The sequence below is a fragment of the Xenopus tropicalis genome, chromosome 3, assembly GCF_000004195.4.
Source record: "Xenopus tropicalis strain Nigerian chromosome 3, UCB_Xtro_10.0, whole genome shotgun sequence".
In the NCBI taxonomy this organism is placed as follows: Eukaryota; Metazoa; Chordata; class Amphibia; order Anura; family Pipidae; genus Xenopus; species Xenopus tropicalis.
In genome coordinates, this window is record NC_030679.2 from 121,664,543 (window position 1) to 121,683,905 (window position 19,363).

The window sequence follows — 19,363 nt, forward strand, 5'->3', positions numbered from 1 at the left end:
GCAAAGGGGTAAGGGTGACGGTGCTCTCTTTGTTCAGCAGAATGTCAGAGCAGCATTCCACCCACCTGCCCTTGTCTTTTGCAGTGGCAAGCCTGGCTGGGTCTGGGATTTTGGTTATGTTTTCATAATGTTAATCTTGTAAATAAAGCTATGGCCTTTAAATTTCATCCTGGGCTCCTTGTGTCTTTATTATATGATTAATAATTACGTATGAGTTTCAGGTATGGTAAGTATGACCATGGCCTTGACTCTGCCCAGGTCAAATGTTTTGCTGTCATTTTATATTAAAAGCTGTAAAAGTATTGGCATCAGGAAGTTCACTCTTTTTACTGTTTGTAAACTGTTTGTTTTAACCTGGCCTGCATGAAAAGAACATTTGGTGACAAGGAAATAATGTTGTGGGGTTTGCAGAATTAAGTACTGTCACATTGTGACCTTCAACTGTGTAAGAGGTCACAAAATAAATGTTTTCTGAAAATTCTCTGCATGAATTTTGGGTTGTAAAGGGTCCAGGTATCCAGTGCACATACTTCTGGCCAAAGATACAACAGTTAATGCCTGGGAGCCTGAAAAGTAAATATGACATGGCCAGGCATGGTGGCCGCCAACCCAGCTGTGCAACTTTGCAATCTCAGATCCCAGGATAAGGGGACAACTGCTGGGGTTCAGGAGGAAGAAGGGGGTCCATTCGCTTTTTAATCTGACAAAATATTGAGAGTAGAAATGGTACCCATGGTCTTGACCATGCTTCTGCCCCTTATGTGTCACTACATGATGATGACCATGACATCTGCAATTGAGCATGTTGGTTCTTCTTATAAGCTCAGTTTTGTTTTTAAAGACAAGCCTTTGGCAAACAGTATAGATTTGTGTTGGGAAAGCTCTGCAAAGGGATGTGCAAATTTGCCCCAGTCTTAGATATACTGGGCCCTGTATAAAAACCAGCAGAATGAATGTAGCATCACTAGCTGCCTATGGCTTCTTTTACAATTTCTGTGATAATATTAGAGATTGTGATTAATTTTAGCTACTCTGTTAGAGATTTCATGCAAGCTTTCCATGTAATCTGATTTACATAATTACCCACCTGTAATTGAGATGATGGCCCTGAAAGGTTTGTTATGCATTTTAATTAACATTTGATGTTTATCACTCTCCACAGATTGCAATGCAGTTTTAAATGGAGTAATGTTTGCCATTCTAAGTTATATTTAGGGTGATACATTATCTTTTTGTATTTATCTGGCCTAAATCGAACACCTTTTTGGAAATATTAGGCTTTTTTGGAAATATTAGGCTTTTTTGGAAATATCAGGCTTCCTATCTCTGATCTATTTCTCCCTTTACAGCCCTGTCCAGTATCATACCATTAGCGTGACGGTCACGCTATTTGACCTGCCCTCTTATTTCCATGCCAGGCAGGTGCAAAATGCCTGTGTTTCCTGGTCCCTCCTAGACAGCAGTCTAATTGCTTATCAGGAGCCTAGAAACTGCAAACCAACTTGCCCATTCTGCCTGACCACGTTCAGTAGTGAAAACAATATTTTTGAGAGCTCAGGTAATCAATCTATGTCTGCCAGTATCTGTCTATGTGTCCTGCCCTATGATGGGCTGCATTTTTCCTTACTGCTGGCCTGATAAATGTTTGTTATGTGTAACCACCACAATCCAGCACAATGACCCCAAATAATGCCTTCATCTGTCTCCAGGAACATAAATGATAAAAACATTCATCATATTGTCTGCCTTGGGACTAGACATGTATCATCTTTCCAAATGTCCAAACTTCTATCCTGAAGTGTAGCTTCCCACACAGGAATGTTTATATAGGAAAAAGCTTATTTATTTTGGGGGGATTTGAGGAAGTAACCAATACCTTTGTACGGTTTTCATAACATGTTTTAGAAAAAAAACTAGCTTTATGGCATAGAATATGATACATCAAGTCAAGCAGTGTTGAGCAGAGAAAAAAAGTCTCTGGGGTCTGGGTTCTTCATTATTTACCTACAAAAATGTATGTCTGCCATTCAACTTGTACTGGACTGGATCCCTAGACAGTAGACTGCGGCAGCAGGATCTGATGAGGCATGTAGGACTCGTGCTGTCATTGATTTTGATGCTTTTCTTTCTCTTTGATATGGGCCACTATCACTTAATGTGGAATTAGCATTTTCTTACAGAGTTCTGCTTAAAGTCTCTGATCATACAATACCTGCACATCCCTCCTCACCTCCTGCAATATATATAACCTCACAAATGCCTGGAGCTTGGGGCTTATGCTTGTGCTGGACCTCTGCTTTACTAGAGAGGGTTCTTGGTCCTGGAACACCAGTTTTAATTGTTTTGTGCATTAGACTTGGTTATTATGGAACAGCAGTGTGATATATGTAGAAATCTGATTCTGTGTGACTGCTGGGCAACATGTTGCTCCCAATGGCCTCAAAGCAGGTGATTATTTTTGAATTCCTGGCTTTTGGGAAAGTTTTGGTTGCATAAAAACCAGATGTACTGGCAAACAGTGTAAGCTGTCAGTCCATATAGGGGCTACCAAATAGCCAATCACAGCCCCTATGGAGCTGGATCTTCAATTAAAACTGCCTCAGATGGGGAGCTCCAACTATAGTTATGCAACCCTCAGTTTCTATGGTTCACCTTCATAGCTTCACTGGGATCATCTGTAATAGTGATTATACACATTAGCAGATATATACAGTAGCTGATTGCTGTGGATTAAGCTAAAGTTTTGGTTTTCAGTCATGTTCCCCTAAGATTCACAATAGATTGGTTTAACATATCTACTGCATCCTTTATCTTGTGGCCTGCTCGCCAATACAATCTCCATTTAAATGCTCCTTCCATATAATTAGTGTTGACATTTTATCAGCCTTAGTTCTAATCCTGTTTGCATTTTATTGACCTGTGAATACAATTCTGAAATCCGGTTTGTGCTGTGTGCTGGATAGCATCAACCTGGGCTTAAGGCTTAAAGAGAACTATAGCTGCCCAATAGCCAACTGCCATAAAATATGTTTTAAAAATACACGCTTCTGGATAAGAAATCCCTCACAAAGGGAAACAAAGCAAACTATAATACATTGGTGACTTTAAGTCTGAACCAGCTGACAGAGACCTAGCCACAGTACTCAGATTTTCTTGCATTTTACACCATTTTTTTCTGGTCGTCTGAAAAATGTAAATGGGGGGTTCTGCTGTAATATGTGTTTATTCCTTTTGTTTTTGTTAGGAGCTTGCAACAAGATGTAACGCAAAGGGATGGAGACAAAAATAAATATAAAGCAGATTTTTATAAATATGACACAATGTCAAGTCTCTGCCTCCTTATCGACCACAGTCTCTCTCCTCGGTTCCATATCTTCACATAAACACATTCTTATTATCTCTTTTGCCCACCTCTTTTTTATCTCCTTTTCTTTCATTGAACCGCCCTTTCAATCTGATTTCTATAGTATTAGTAGCTAATATTTATACATTCATATATATCTCTCTTAAACCACTTTCATATTCTCTTTTTTATACATTATCCAGTTCCCTTACCGTTTCCACCCCCTCTCTCTTTCAACTCCTCTTCTCTTAAAAGGTCAATATGCCATGTTTATAGGTAGCGTCTTTCATGTTTCTTTCTAAAAGGGAATTTCATGTCCTACAAAGTGTTGGGCTAAAATAAAGACTAATCATGATACAGGTATTATGACATTTAGAGAAAAATGGAAGAGCTAATTTAAAGGAGCATTTTCAGTGAGACAATAGCATCACCAGCTGTTTCCCTTGGCTCACAGCAGGCAGGTATGTGGCCTGTTTAGCACTTTCATAGGACCATGCAGAATGGAAGCTGGAATGCAGTGAGTCTGATTAAAGGGACTGGGAGAAACCTTATTTTCCCAGATGTAAAGATGTAACCTGTGCCAAAAGTATTCTTTTTGTATTACTGAGGACACAAAAGATGCTGGGAGTTATTCTATTGTAGAAGTTTAAGATACAAATTACATCAGGTTTAATGGAATTCTGTGCCATATTGTGCTAATTAAAATAGCTTGGGGAATGGGTATAGCAATAGGCAGCTATATCATTTTAGGATAACTGCTACATCTGGACTAATACTCAGCTCAGAAGAATTATGAAACCATTCCTTTAATACTATGGTGTGTAAATTCTATTGCATATAGTTACCAGCCTACAGTGTATATGATGTTAGCCTTTTATTTATTAGTATATAGTTGCTTTATTTGTTGTTGTTAGTAATAAGTAAAGGTGGCCATACACAGGGAGATTTAAGTTGCCGATTCGCCAACTTATTTGTCTGTATATGGGTCCCTCCGACTGGCCTACCCAGCCAATACCTGTATCTGGCTGAATATCACCCAGATGTCCATTGGGCAGGTTTGCCTGATTGACATCTGGTTTGCCCATCAGATTGAGGATTTCATCTGCATGTTGATGTGGCCCTTCATCCAACAGCCTGCATATCAATTAAGATCCTACCATTGGTCTGAGGGTCAAATGATTGGATCAGCTTGGTATTGCCCACCCCAAGGTAGGCATACAGGTGTAAAATCTGCTCATTTGGCAACTTTGCTGGATCTTCATGTGTATGACCAGCTTTAGTTCTGTGCATTTTCTAACTTTTTTTAAAAATGATAGACTAAAAAATATTTGTCTCAAGCCATAATCAATGGTCATGTAATATAAGTCAGCACGACCACCTTAAATGTTTCATCTTACATGAGCAATATAAACAGCCTAATAGGCTACACAATGAGTCTACATTGCGTGCCAGGTACATTACAAGTCATTGGTTGCATAGTTAACTGGGGTTGAAAAAAGACAAAAGTCTATACAGACCTATCAATGCACTGTAAAGTGTCGGAAACACAATGAAACAGATGAGCGATTGACACCAGCAATATGCACCTGGCCCTTAGGCAGATCAGTTGTGTTGACTCTGTGTATTATGTGAACTGTGTCGTGCAAGTTTTACCAAGAAAGTGGGATTCTGAGAAAATCAAATAAAACTGATTTAGCCTCTGTGTATCAGTTTGTGCCACAATACATCCCAGTGAATTTTCACGTTTTATTACTAAATAAATGTTGCATTCAGACACTAATCTTTCAGTCTTTCTCCAGCTCATTCTTTCACAGGAAAGATTCTGTGCAGCTAAACTTCACCCTAAGAAATAATTCCAATTTCTTTTCTATTGTGTTTATTAAGCAAAATTAACTTCACATACTATATAAATGATATATATCTTGTTTCCTTCAGTCTTGGGAACATACAATCACAGCAAGCAGGCAGCTGCCATTTTGTGGGCACTGTTATTAAGGCAAGCTTTGTATCACCCCAGAATCTTGTATATGTGCCAGAATGGGGGACCTGATGCCCATGTCCATGCACTGGTTACATAATTACATGGTGAGGAGGGAGGGGGAATGTGAGTGCTGAATGGAAAGTTTAAGTAATTGTCTGCCCCGCCTCTGTGCCTAAGGCTTAGAGGCGGGGCAGGCAGTATATGATTGACAGCTGTGATTTTTAAATGCATTTATAATGGGTTTGAATGTGTTAATATAAAAATTAATTGTGGTTTCATGTTTAATTTGAAAAGGACTTTTATTATACAGCTTTTCATGTCTGGGTGACAGGTCCACTTTAAGCATTAAGGCTCATTATGGCTAAAGCCAGGGCATAGGATCTTCTTTCCTTGGCTTCTAAGGCCACACCTTAACACTTGGACCCACTGGGCATGAAAAAAGAAAGCCCTCCCTGAACAAATAAATATAGAGAATCAGTAGAACCTATCCTCTATCTCAGTGCCATCCAACTTACTTACTAGAATGGCCCCATTATTTCTCATCATCATATTTGACAGCTGGACCCAGTTAAAATGGTGATGACATTACAGTGAAGACTATGGAGCCTTTCAGCATACTGGGGGCCATAAAAACCCTCCAGGGGAGCCTACAGTTGGTCAGTCCTGCTGTAGCTCTGTGATTTCTGTCACATGAATTATACATGCTTATTATAACAAATAATGGCCCCCCGTTGTAAAAGGACATGGGTGAGGAGAAGCGTGAGGGACCTGGAGATTACAGTGTAGACCAAGGACGGAGCTCTGCAGAATGCTCTGTTTATTTGGCAAATTAACTGTATCAATGCTGGAAGTGTTGTTAAAGTGGATATCAAATCAGTTTCTCTTTTTGCTCCTCAACAGGTATATGGCCATCATCCATCCACTGAAGCCAAGGTTGTCGGCCACAGCCACTAGGATAGTGATTGCTGTCATCTGGGGTTTTGCCTTTGCATTAGCCTTTCCTCAGGGATACTTCGCCACTGTTGAACCTACACCGGATAGAGTTGTTTGCTACATGGAGTGGCCGGAATCTGAGAACAGGAAGTTTGAGAAAGTGTGAGTATATCATTTATATGCGTATTGTCCTCTATTTCCGCTCTAAATCTGGAAAACTAACCGGTTGCATATGTAAATGGATTATATAACCATTTATGCATTGAACAAAAATGTGTAATTTTAATATTACTGCCAGGGACACCCATGGAGGCAAAAAAGCCATCTTTTTTTTTTTATTACAGAAATGTCTTTATACCACATGTCCCCATTAAGTCCATATGTGGTGCCATAAGTGTTTAGAGGTTATATCCTCCTACTCTCTTGTTGCAGAAGGATTTAATCCAAATCACCACCTCTATCCCTGGGTATTTTTCTTTTGTGTCTCTTGAGACCAGGTTTTTTTCCCGGTGCCCAGCCGGCCCAGTCCGACCCTGTATAAATTCTCCAAGTTTTAATGCCACCTCACTTCACCAACTCTTTGTATTGTGTATTAAATGTACTAATGACCCTATTAAAATCTTTATCAAGTGCTGAGGTTTTGATTTCCCTTTAAATATTTACTGAAAATTATAACTTGTAAAAGGGATTTTAGTTGTCTGGTAAGCCAGGTGCAGAATTTTAGTTCCATCCCCTCACTCTTTGAATCCAAGGACAAGTTTCTGTGCTTCTTGTTTAAAACATTCATCATTGCATTAGTTCCATGTAAGTATACGTTACTGGCTGAGATGAATGGTGCAAGGTGCAGACAGCAACGTCGGGGATACAAGCCATGCCTGTCCTTACCTTCTGCCACCGTATGTCACCAACACAGTTCTGGCTATATCAGTCAGCACTATATTCATGGGGTCAGCGACACATCTCTGTTTATGCTCCGAAACAGAGGACAGAGCATTTGTAAAGAACAAAAGAGTGTGCAAAGTACAAAAATCACAAATTGCAGCCATTAATTAACCAGCTCTTCTTTCCTGAGCCCCCTTCTGCATGTCTTATTTCTTTCCATCCTGTAATGGCCTCTGAAGTCTCCCGGCTTCTCTCGTCATCTCCGCTCACAACTTGAATCATTTCACTAACTTTTTATACCAGTATTTATTAGACAAAATCTTAGAGCACACACAAATACATTGATTGTATTTATTATCACTACATTTGAGCACTGACAGTTTGACAGACTTATATCCCCAATTAGGATGCAAAACCCTTCCTCCCGTCAGTCAGGCTGCATTCTCTGAATTGACTGGACATAATGTCTTTAGGAAACCATTTCACAACATTTTCAGACAAAGTTAGAAATCAGCCCATAAATCTGTGGCAGAAAACACCAGGTCCCAGCATGACGGATAGTAGATCCCATACCTATACTAAGTTCAGAATCGTCTGTAACATTAGAATGCATCAAAGTCCTCTTCGCATGAATAATGCTCATGAAACCTTGTGACCCTCTACTTAGGGACCTCTTATTCTATGTGTAATTAACCCTACCTACCATTTTCAGAAAATCTGTATTTATTTGAAACCATATCATTATATGGTCTCTTCCATTTACAGATCTGACCCAGCCGCAAATCTTGCAAATCGCTGACATATATTTGCTGTTTAATATGTATCGCCTCTTTATGTCATTTTTCAGTTTATATTTGGAGTTATTCCATGACACCATTAATCTCATATTTGGAGTCATTCCATTAGACCATTAATTTAATCTTTTAGCATCAACATATCTTTTTAAAATATTTCATCTGCGCCAGATCATGTAGCCGATTTCAATTCATAAACTGCAAAGAGTGGTTATTGTAATTGCTCTCCCATTGCTGTTTGAAATGATCCGCATTAAAGTGTCGGGTACATAACCGTCTAGGAAAGTTTTGGATAATGTCCAAATATTACTGCATTTTAACAGATATTCATTTCCCTCATATGATTTTATTTCTGTCTGTTTTTATCTTCAAAGATAGATCCATCATGAAAAATAATTTGTAGAATATAATACTCCTAATCATTTACTTTTTATAAATTGATAATGATATGGTCTAGGAGTGAATAGTTACATAATTAAGTTGGGTTAAAAAAAAGTCCATCAAGTTCAACACCTCCAAATGAACCCCAGTGCACATATATACACACACTCATACTGACCTATCTATGTGTATATATTCACATACATAGGTACATACACATATGTACCTATATATACCAATATCTCTACTAACTAATGGTAGAACTTACGTTCCCAATAGTCTTGGATATTATGCTTGTTCAAGAACTCATCCAGGCCCCTCTTATAGGCATTAACAGAATCTGCCATTACCACATCACTAGGAAGGGCATTCCCCAACCTCACTGCCAGTGTCAGTGTCGGAATGGGGTCCTGTGGCCCACCAAAGAACCTGACCTCTGGGGCCAACCCATGTTATTATGTAAACCCACTAGGGAAAAAAAAACCAAATGCATACCAAAGTGAAAATGTTTCACTACAGATACAATACAATATAAAAGTGTAGAACTCTTATGGGCTTATTTATCCATTTTTGAGTGTTTTTCTAATTGAAATAAACTCTCATTTTAAAAAAATTCAAATGCTTGCTTATTTATTAATATTGAAAACTTGTTCAAATAAAACAACTTGATTACCTTGAATTTGCAAGTTTACAAACTCAAAAAACGTGAAAATCTTTAACTGAAAATATGGCTTGACTTGCCTAGAACAGCTTCCACTGACTTCTACATAAACTAGCAAGCTTTTAGATGCTTAAGTTTTACACTCCAGTTTTCGGACATCAGACATATCAGATATTTTTGAACCATATCATTCGAGGGTTACCCCATGAAATGTTGACCAACATCACAAACAAGTCTGTGGCTTAATGAAATTGGACTAACACCTTTAAAGGAGAAGGAAAGGCTAAGTCACTTGGGGGTGCCAAAATGTTAGGCACCCCCAAGTGACTTATATCGCTTACCTTGTACCCCAGGCTGGTGCCCCTGTTAGGAGAAAACAGCACCAGCCCGGGGTACCTGTAACGCAGCTCTTCTTCCTTACGCCTTCGCTTTTGGAAGGACTTAGGACAGGCGCATGCGCATTAGAGTGAAAAGCCGACTTCTCTGTTAAAATTCCACTATTCACTCTACTGCGTATGCGTGCGACAGAAGGCGGAAGGAGGAAGCGCTGCAGCTACCCCGGGCTGGTGCTGTTCTCTCTGTACAGCGGCACCAGCCTGGGGTAGAAGGTAAGCGATTTAAGTCACTTGGGGGTGCCTAACATTTTGGCACCCCCAAGTGACTTTGCCTTTCCTTCTCCTTTAATGCATACAATTGCCGTTCCTGTTGTTATTCCAGGTCATACAACTGCAAACATAGGGTCTCACCAGGAAAAAATGAAAAATAATAAAAACTGAAAAATCATTTGTAGAATAGCCTTTATCTTGTATCCATCATTTGGGTCAGGACAAAAGCTCTGTCACTCTGTGTATGTGAGTTTTATTTGTGGATTAGGCTACCTGCCACAATAACTTTATCTGTTATTATCTCCTGGCCTCTAATCTTGCCCAGGCATGCATCACAACTAATGGCTCAATGAAAGGCAGGTGATATTAAAACAGTAAATTCCATCTTCCTCGAACCTGTTCTGTACAGAAAGATAAAACTCTTGGCTGCCACAGAGTACAGCAATAAATTACCCCACTGAAATCTCCAAAAAGTCATTTGTAATGCGTTCTCTCTGCTCATAAAATGACTCTCAATTTGTAAATGTTTCTGATATCTAAACATAGTTCTGCAATGAAATCATTATGCATATATCTTATCTGATTTACTGTAATGCAATGATTGTGTCAGATTCCTGGGAATCAAAATCTTATCAGTAAACAGCATCCCTCAGGGTAAGAACCCAAGGAGCGGTTGTGTCGCCTGCGACTCCTGCAGGCAACTTCGTGTGACTTCAGATTACCAAAGCGATGCAAAGGGCTTTTCACTGGCGACTCCTATTGTTGCTGATGGAAAACCTTCTAGGAGCAGTTTGTCGCCCGCGACAGAGATCTATCACGGGCGACTCAACCATTCTGTGGGTTCTTACCCTCGGTTGGACATACATGTAAAGATCCACCTGATTGGTGAGGTTGCCAGACTGACTTGGCCAAACAAATGATCTGATCCTTCCCATAATTCAGAGTTTTCTGGATAATGGGTTTCGGATAATGGGTCAAATACCTATAACCTGAACCAGTTCTTTAAAAGAAAGCCCTGTTTCCCACACCTGTAAAGGGACAAATAAAGGGTATGGCTGACTAAATGTGAATCAGGGGCATGGCCAAATTTACCCAATCAAGGATGTTGGGAAGTATGTAAAAGGTAGATACAATTTCACATTTTCTGAGTGTTTCCATACATTTAACAGAATGTTTTGACACCAATGGATGAATGGATGGATGTAATAAAAGGCACTACATTTGCCCAGGAGCAGTAACCCATATCAACCAATCAGCAGGTAGCGTTCACCAGTTGCTATGGGTTACTGCTCCTGGGCAAGCTTAGTGCCTTTTGTTACATATGGGGATAAGAATCCTCCATACTTGTAGGTTCCTTCATGCCAAGTTTGAAGTCGTTACCATTAAAACATACAACAAAACAACATTTGTTACTATAGTTATAAAGCTTAGGGGACCTAAAAGAATACCCACTAAAATAGTAGTATGGGAATTATTATCTGGAATGCTTGAAATCTGGGATTTTCTATAGTTTGGCTTACTATACCTTATGGAAAACATTTAAACAGTAAATAAACTGAATATGATTGTTTTGCACCAGTATGCAGTCATGCAGCTTAAGGTGGCCATACACATTTCGTACGATAATATCGGTGCATGTAAGGGCACCTTTAGTTCCCATCAACATCACTGTTTTATTATTACAGAGAAAAAGGAAATCATTTTAAAAATTGGACTCATTATGTTAAGGGGAGTGTAAACCCTTGATGTAAGTGAATATTTAATTGCTCAGAGTGATCTTGTGGGCACTTTTGTAATGCTGTATACATGACTTGATTATTTTTTCTTCGCACATATTAATTCCCATTGAGTTTCACCTTTAAACTATTGATGAGAAAATGCACCTTTTCCATAAACTATCTACTCATTTAAAGGGAAACTATACCCCAAGAATGAATACATAACCAACAGATTGTTTATATCATATTAAGTGACCTATTAAAGAATCTTACAAAATGGCATATATATCAGTAAATATTGCCCTTTTACATCCTTTCCCTTGAGCCGCCATTGTGCGATGGGCTGTGTGCTCCCTCAGAGATCACATGACCAGAAATAATGCAGCTCTTACTGTAACAGGAAGTAGTGTGGGAGTAAAAGAACTCTGTCTATTCATTGGCTGATGTGACCTAACAACCGTGAATCCTATGATCCCAGGGACAGCCCTTAGTTTTTAAAATGGCAGTTTTCTATTTAGGATTAGTCAATGGCACATACTACTTTTTTTTATGAAAATAGTTTATTTAGATGAAGCAGGGTTGTACATCTGAGAGGTTTATGCAATATAGTTTTATAGAGACCTACATTGTTGGGGGGGGTAAAGTTTAACTTTAAAATAAAAAATATCAGTTGTCAGTGCATGCTGGGATTTGTTGTTTAACAACAACCGCATGATGCGCTTCAACCTTCTGAAACTTCCATCATGACCCTCTTTGATTCCTGTTTGATCCTTGGCTTTGTTTTTTAGCCACTGAAGCTTTATGGCTGTCTGCACAAGCCTGAGATTCTGTTAATATCACATTAACCTTTGTTGCCTGTGACTGCTCCACAGCTAAGCTCAGCATTGTACCAACAGGAAAATGTCTGCTCTAGGGCACAGAGGTTGCTGGAGTCATTTGCAAGCCTGTTTTGTAACGGAAGGTTTCCAGAGAAATACTGTGTCTTGATCCCAGCCCCTCAAACCCCGGCGAGCAGGAACTCCATTTCTGTAGCCTAATATTTGTGTCGTTTGCAGCTCATACATCATTGCACCCTTGGTATCAGCTCCGATGTTGATAAAGGACCAACTGTTCATTGTTAGTGACCCGCATCATGTGCACATTATGTTCCCCTTCTGGCTGATCTATGTCTCATTGTAAGGCTTACGTGCACCTTTCCCTGGATGCCACTCCCTGAGCACTTTTATTTATTGATGCTGTTGTTTTTATGTCAATAACATAAAGAGCCATTTGAATGAATGAACACCTTTTAATATAGAAACACATATTTTCTTCTCCTTATCGCCTGCGTGTCTTGGAGGCTTTTCCAGGAATTCACTTAATATAAAACCAGCTCTGGAAAAATTCAATTATATTGTTCTGTGTCTCACTGACTAATATGTCCAATTCTATAAGCTGTAATGTAGGGTCTCCTTCCCCTGCTATATGAGGTTTTTTACAATAAATGCATTATAACCTTCTAGTACAGGTATAGGACCTGTTATCCAGAATGCTTGGGACCCGGGGCTTTCCGGATAAGGGATCTTTCCATAATTTGGATCTCCATGCCTTAAGTCTACTAAAAATAATTTAAACATTAAATAAACCCAATAGGATTGTTTTGCCTCCAATAAGGATTAATTATATCTTAGTTGGGATCAATTACAAGGTACTGTTTTATTATTACAGAGAAAAAGGAAATCATTTTTAAAAATTAGAATTATTTTCTTATAATGGAGTCTATGGAAGATGACCTTTCCGTAATTCAGAGCTTTCTGGATAACGAGTTTCCGGCTAAGGGGTCCCATACCTGTACAGGGTTGCAAAACATATGGGGTCTCATTTAAAAATGTTGGGCAGGGTAGGTTTCCCAATATTTTTCCAATAATCATAGCTATAGGAGAAGGGTGGGCAAACTTTTTGGCTCAGCGGCCACATTGATTTGCCATTTACGCTCGTCAGTCCCCAGGTGCCAAGTCTTGTGTGATAAGACTTGCGGAGTCGGCAGGCCAGATTAAAAAGACCAACGGGCTGGACGTGGCCCGCGGGCCGTAGTTTGCCCACCCCTGCTATAGGAGGAGACATCTGTTATTTGCTGACAATTCACAAAGGGCGATGGATAAGCAGGTATTGGCATGGAAGTCTCAGGCAAATACATAATCAGCTAGGGACAGCTGTAGACAAATTCCTTGCTGTGATTTCCTTCTATCATCTATTTTACATACAAGGCAATTAAGACCGGGAACTCTTATGTAGTTACATCTATAGGGTGTCTCTTAAGACATTCCCAGAAAAATGATATGGTCAGGTGGCAGGGCCTATACTTCATATTCATATCACTGTGCTTTTTAATGCAGTGAATTAGTGCACCATTTAATGCTGGGGTCACTTTGCCATTCAATGCTGGGGGAATTGTGTCATTTCATGCTCGGAGTTTACATTCCATTTAATACTACTAATCACTCAATAATGGTGGCAGGAGATTTAGAGCCAGTTTAAGTTTGTTTGAAGGAGCTATAATGTTCAGTGCCTATGTGATTTGTATGGAGACTGTGGGTTCTCTGTTGTGCTTCTGGGGCAATGGAAATAAAAAAGCTGGGCATAATAATAGTTAAGGTATAATAGTTATAATAATAGTTGTGCTATCTAATGCTGGCAGTCACTGGCACACCAGTATGGCACCTGCCTTATTGCACACATCAGTATTGGGGGCTTTTTTTCTAAATTTTTTCTACCTGCACCCTAATATGGGCTCTGCCTTTGTAAATCGATTAATCAGATAGACTGTGCAGAGGAGAGCTCCAAATCACAAATGGAGTATTTGGAATAGGGCACACTGGGATTGGAACCCACCAGAGTATTCCCTATTCTAGCAACCCAGTCTGAGCCTGCTGGGGATACTTACACACATGTGAATGTTTCAAAATAAAATTAAATCTCTTTTTTCCCCCAAAAAACTTTTGTATTAAGCTTCACATTTTTACATTGTATCATAGCATCCCTATAAACCTGGAATTGCAGGTGCCCAATGCAACTGCAACATGAGAGGCGCCTATTTCCGGTCCTGTGCTTGCACACTGATTGTACAGAGACAAGAAACAATTAATGCCAGGGGAGACGTAGAACAATCCAACCGATGAGAAAAATAGGACTGAGTGGCAAATAGCTTTGGTAATTACAGATCCTACTGATCTTTTAGTGTATGTGCTGTGAGATAAAATGTGCTTAGCAAGGCCTGATTGGTAGGGTTTAATCCATTGCAGTGGCAGCCATAGGCTTTCTTAATTAGCTGAATACTGATAAACAAAGCACCCGGATTAGAGCCAATTCAAACAAATGCAACTGATTTGAGTTTTAATGTGTGTAAAACACCTGTTTGGATTATTCCATTGTTGGAATACACTTGGCAAACTAACCAGCCGATTATATATCATTAATCCCTTAGAATCTGTCACATGTTGTGAATGATCAATGCAAAGCATATATATTAAACCTTTCTCTCTATACATGAAAGGGAGGAATAGCATATAAACAATTTTAAACATTACTTTCACTGAATCATTTTTTTTGTAGAGATCTTTCCCATGAGGCATGTGGGTTCTGCCACTTTTTCAGATTGCTGTAAATAATGGCAAATCTATGTGATCCAATACTGAATTGTGTATGTTGTTTAGGATTTCTAAGCACGCAAGCTATATTTCAGCCATATATCTGCTGCAAATCGTATTAGCTCCTCAAACAAGAAGCGATGGAGCTAATTCTAACTTTCAGGTACAAAGCACTAATGCTTTAAAACAGCAAACTCGTGTTTCATGTTCAAATATAATTTCACAAAGACAAACAGATTATTTTACTGATGATTTAACACACTATAAAACAAGGGATATGACTATAGAAGGAGCACACCAGAAGGCAATTCTAACAGGGTGTGAGCATAAGTGAGAGACCTGGTGCCAAAGGATTCAACAATAAAACTGTCTAAAGGGGAAATGTACCTAATGTTCTCACTAGGCCTGATTGAACATTATGTTAAAGGAAATGATTTTGGCACAAACATTAACAGGAATAGTTCCATGATTTTGCAAACATTCTATTTTATTGTACTTGTTTTTGTACTTTCATTGTATTGCATTGACTGCAGAAAGGCCGGTGTAAATGACAATGACAATGAGGCATTCTTTGTCTGTAGAAGTGCCATGCAGTGCTCTATTTGCATCTATATTGTAGGCATATTGTAGCCTGTATTGTATGCTTATGAGTTAAGCTGGCCATACACGCACCGATACTATCGTACGAAACCTCGTTTCGTACGATATTCGGTGCGTGTATGGCATGTCGGCGAGTCGACCGATATCGCAGGAAGCTGCTGATATCGGACGACTCGCCGATCGGCCAGGTTAGAAAATTTTGATTGGGCGCCATAGAAGGCGCCTGACCAAAATCTGCCGTCAGGGCTGAATCGGCAGAAGGAGGTAGAAATCCTATTGTTTCTACCTCCTTATCTGCTGTTTCAGCCCTGACTGTGTGTGGCGGATCTGACGATGTTTCGTGAGACCGATGGTCGCACGAAACATCGTCAGATCGTGACGTGTATGGCCAGCTTAAGTGTGACAGCCATCTGGATACCTGGCACTTACTGGAGCAGCACTTGCTAGTAGTTCAGAAAAAGTGGATTGACTGCATGTATTATTTAAGGCTGAATATGAATATATGAGGCTGCTCATTCTATAAGCCTTCTCAGGGCATCAGCAGTTGCAGCACCTCTGCCTTCCTAAGGTGCTGAATAAGATTGTTCCTAACAAAAGCCACCTTAGGGCTACAATAAGCAATGCTGTTGTCTATATGACCCTAATAGGGCCATCAGAAAATCTTTACTAGTAAAAGAATATAACTATTGAGATTCAACATATACTCAAACTCACAATTCCACAGCTCCTTCAGCACATAAACGTAGCACAAAACTGTGGGTCCGTCTGATCTGGATCTAAACTAGCAGATGCCTGTCTCTTGCAAACCTTAACAGTAGCAGAACTATCCAAAAATGTTGAATAAGACAGGACCCTGGAATAGCATCTAAAGGATTTATTTACCATGCTGTGTAAAAAGTGGAGTGAAGCATTACCAGTGATATTGCCCATCGCAACCAATCAGCAATTAGATTTCAACAGTTAGAAAATCAAAGCAAACCATATGATTGGCTGCTATGAGCAACATCACCGGTTATGTTTTACTCCACTTTTTACACAGTATGATAAATATACTCCTTAGTGTATCAAAATCATCAGAAAGGAAAGAAAAGCTTCCACATTTGGCTATTTTGAAATCCTATTTAAAATGTAAAGATTCCGGTGCATCTTTATGTATACATGGGAAATTATACTAGTATGGGACAGGTGGTGGTTTGGCATAGGTGGCAAAGAGCTGTGAGAGGAACTGATAGAGATAAGGCAGGGGAACTGGGTGGTTGGGGGGAACTTGTATGAAAAGTTTTTGTGCCACATTGGCTACTTATCATAGATGTTAAAGAAGCCATAGTCAAATAATCACCAACCTATCACCCAAAGTGTCCCAAACTTATTGGACAATCCATATTAGCATTCCAACACTTTAATAAGGTCATCCATGCAAACCTTGCTTGGTAAATATCTACCATTAACCCTGCTGCTGTGTGGATTGGGATAGTTTTAGGGTAGGAAAAGCAATTACCCTGGGCCCAAGAAGAAGAAACAGATAACAGCACAAAGGGCAGAACAATTCAACTTGGGTTGGAGAGCTACAAGTGAACATATTTAATTGCCCCTGACATAGGGATCACAGCCTTCCTATTCCATTTCTGTTCCTCTCTCCTGAATTTTTACCACTTTCCTGCCTGTGTGCCGTGTTTATCTTTTATCTGATATCCCCCTCGTTTATCATCTCCTTGGGCTGTACATTTTTTGATGAAAGTGAACTCTTTCACTAGCTCTCTGTTTGCACAAGAAATGTCAACTCTGACTCCTCGCGCCATGTTTTTCATAGCCTGACACCGAAAATTAAACATTCCCTCCTGCTTTCTTAAATCTCCTCATCACATTTACTAAACAGAGCCAGGATTAAACGTATCATTGTAATAAATGTCGTTATTACATTGGAGTCAGCCATAACCGCTCCCGGCTCAAGCTAAAGAATACAGTGATATATTTGGACAGCGGCAGGTCATATCCCTAATTGTATATGTGTTCATATTTAAACATAGTATATTATATATGTCACAGAATACATTAATAGAAAATACATTTTGTGCTTAGCCCATCGTGTATAACTCGTTATTGCTCTCACAACCTGGAGAATTATTATAAGACAGAATGTAAACCATAACCAACACACGTGCCAAGTTAAACAAATACCTACATGAACTAATGAAATGATGAAATTAAACACAGAGAAGGGAGTGTTTGTTTAGTCAGGCATTAAAATACACAAGTGCATCCAGGAAAAGGAGGCTGAAATAAACATGACTTTGGTAGCCTTACTACCTGGGCCTCTCCCCATAAATCCCACAAGGGATTAAGCCTCTAGAGAGTAGAATCAGCTGCCAATTTTGGATAAAAATATCATCTTATTAATTAGAAAATACACCCAACAATGCAAGGTTCACCACTGAAGACACAAATAGTCACTTATTACCAATACTAGTACAGTAACTTACATGACCAACAGCTTCTAAAGGCTGCGTCATGCCTAAAATTACATCAAGCCTGAGACTGTTCCTTCACCTTCCAGCCCAACACCATGGGGCCGGTTTATCATGTTGTGTAAAATGTAAATGCAGTATTAACGTCAATATTCACGCCATTATTTTTATGTCATAACATATAATTAAGGTTATAATTATATGGAATTACTGACTCTGGAAGCGTAATAAATCTATGAGTACATAGGCCCCTCATGTGTACTTCCAGCCAAAAAGGAAGGTAGAAGAAGGCAAAAAAATCAACCAGATGCCTCTCAAATTCTTTCTTGACTCCTAAAAGACAGTGGGACCAGTCCCTGCATCAACTTTATACTAAATACTAGTACACCCTATTATTCTTTGTTCTGTTTCTCCAATACAGGATTAGCCGAGATGCTTATTTGTCAGCCAGAACATTGCATTTTCAGCCAATCACATCCATTTTCTCTTCACTCAGTTACCTGCTTGACTATTGGCTATTGTCATTCATCCTTTCATCTTTACTGCTCATCATCAGCCGTAATATACGGTAGGAGAGATTACTAAGCACCTTCTAAATTCCATGGAGGAGGTTGAGAGAATGCTGTAAAACAAACCTACAGAAAGTCTATAACAAGATTCTAAAAGAATCCAAGGCTTCCCTTTTAGTTCATATGCATCTGCCCTGTGTTTCAGACCTCTAAGCATTGAGTGTGATGAGAGGGGCACACTTATCCAGCGCCACTTCTTACATATTAAACCTCAAGTTCACATATACGGTACATATATTGGTTCAACAATAAAACAATCCTTTTTCATTTAAAAAAAGGTCCTCACTGAGCAGGCATCAACAGTTACATGACAGTGCAGCTCCTATTTCTCTTCACTCTTTCATATATATATATAAAGTGTATGTATCAAAACGAAAACCTGTCAGTTATATCAAAGGTCAAAGAGTGCCCATTATATTAAATGTTAGTGCGTGCCACATGAGTCTCACAAGGGACCTTCAGTCTGACAAAAGGGCTACATGTTGCTTAGGAGAGCCAGCCGGCTGCAATAATCAGAAGGTAGAGGTGTTGCAAAAGTGCCGTAGGGAACGTTGGTGGAAAGAAAGATGTGAAAGTTATTAAAAACCTGTCAGTCAGAAGATCACATTGTGGATTTAGAGAAAATCTGTTCTGAATCTTTACACTGCTTGGTAAGAATGTGCAGAGGGCATGAAAGAAAAGAATAATTTCTATACATGATATAATGTAACATAATACAACAAAGGAATATACCCATATATTAAACTAGTAGCAAAAATGACAAAGTAGGAACAAGGTAATTGGCAAGTAAAACGCCGGGAGGCCA

General features: G+C 39.3%; 1 protein-coding gene across 2 annotated transcripts in view; it reads left to right on the forward strand.

Moving 5' to 3' along the window:
• Positions 1–19,363, forward strand: part of tacr1 (tachykinin receptor 1) — a 115,492-nt gene that overhangs the window by 55,448 nt on the left and 40,681 nt on the right. For both annotated transcript variants that reach the window (XM_031897589.1, NM_001113018.1), the window contains 1 exon segment: positions 6,225–6,419. In XM_031897589.1, coding sequence (XP_031753449.1) covers positions 6,225–6,419 — 195 coding nt within the window.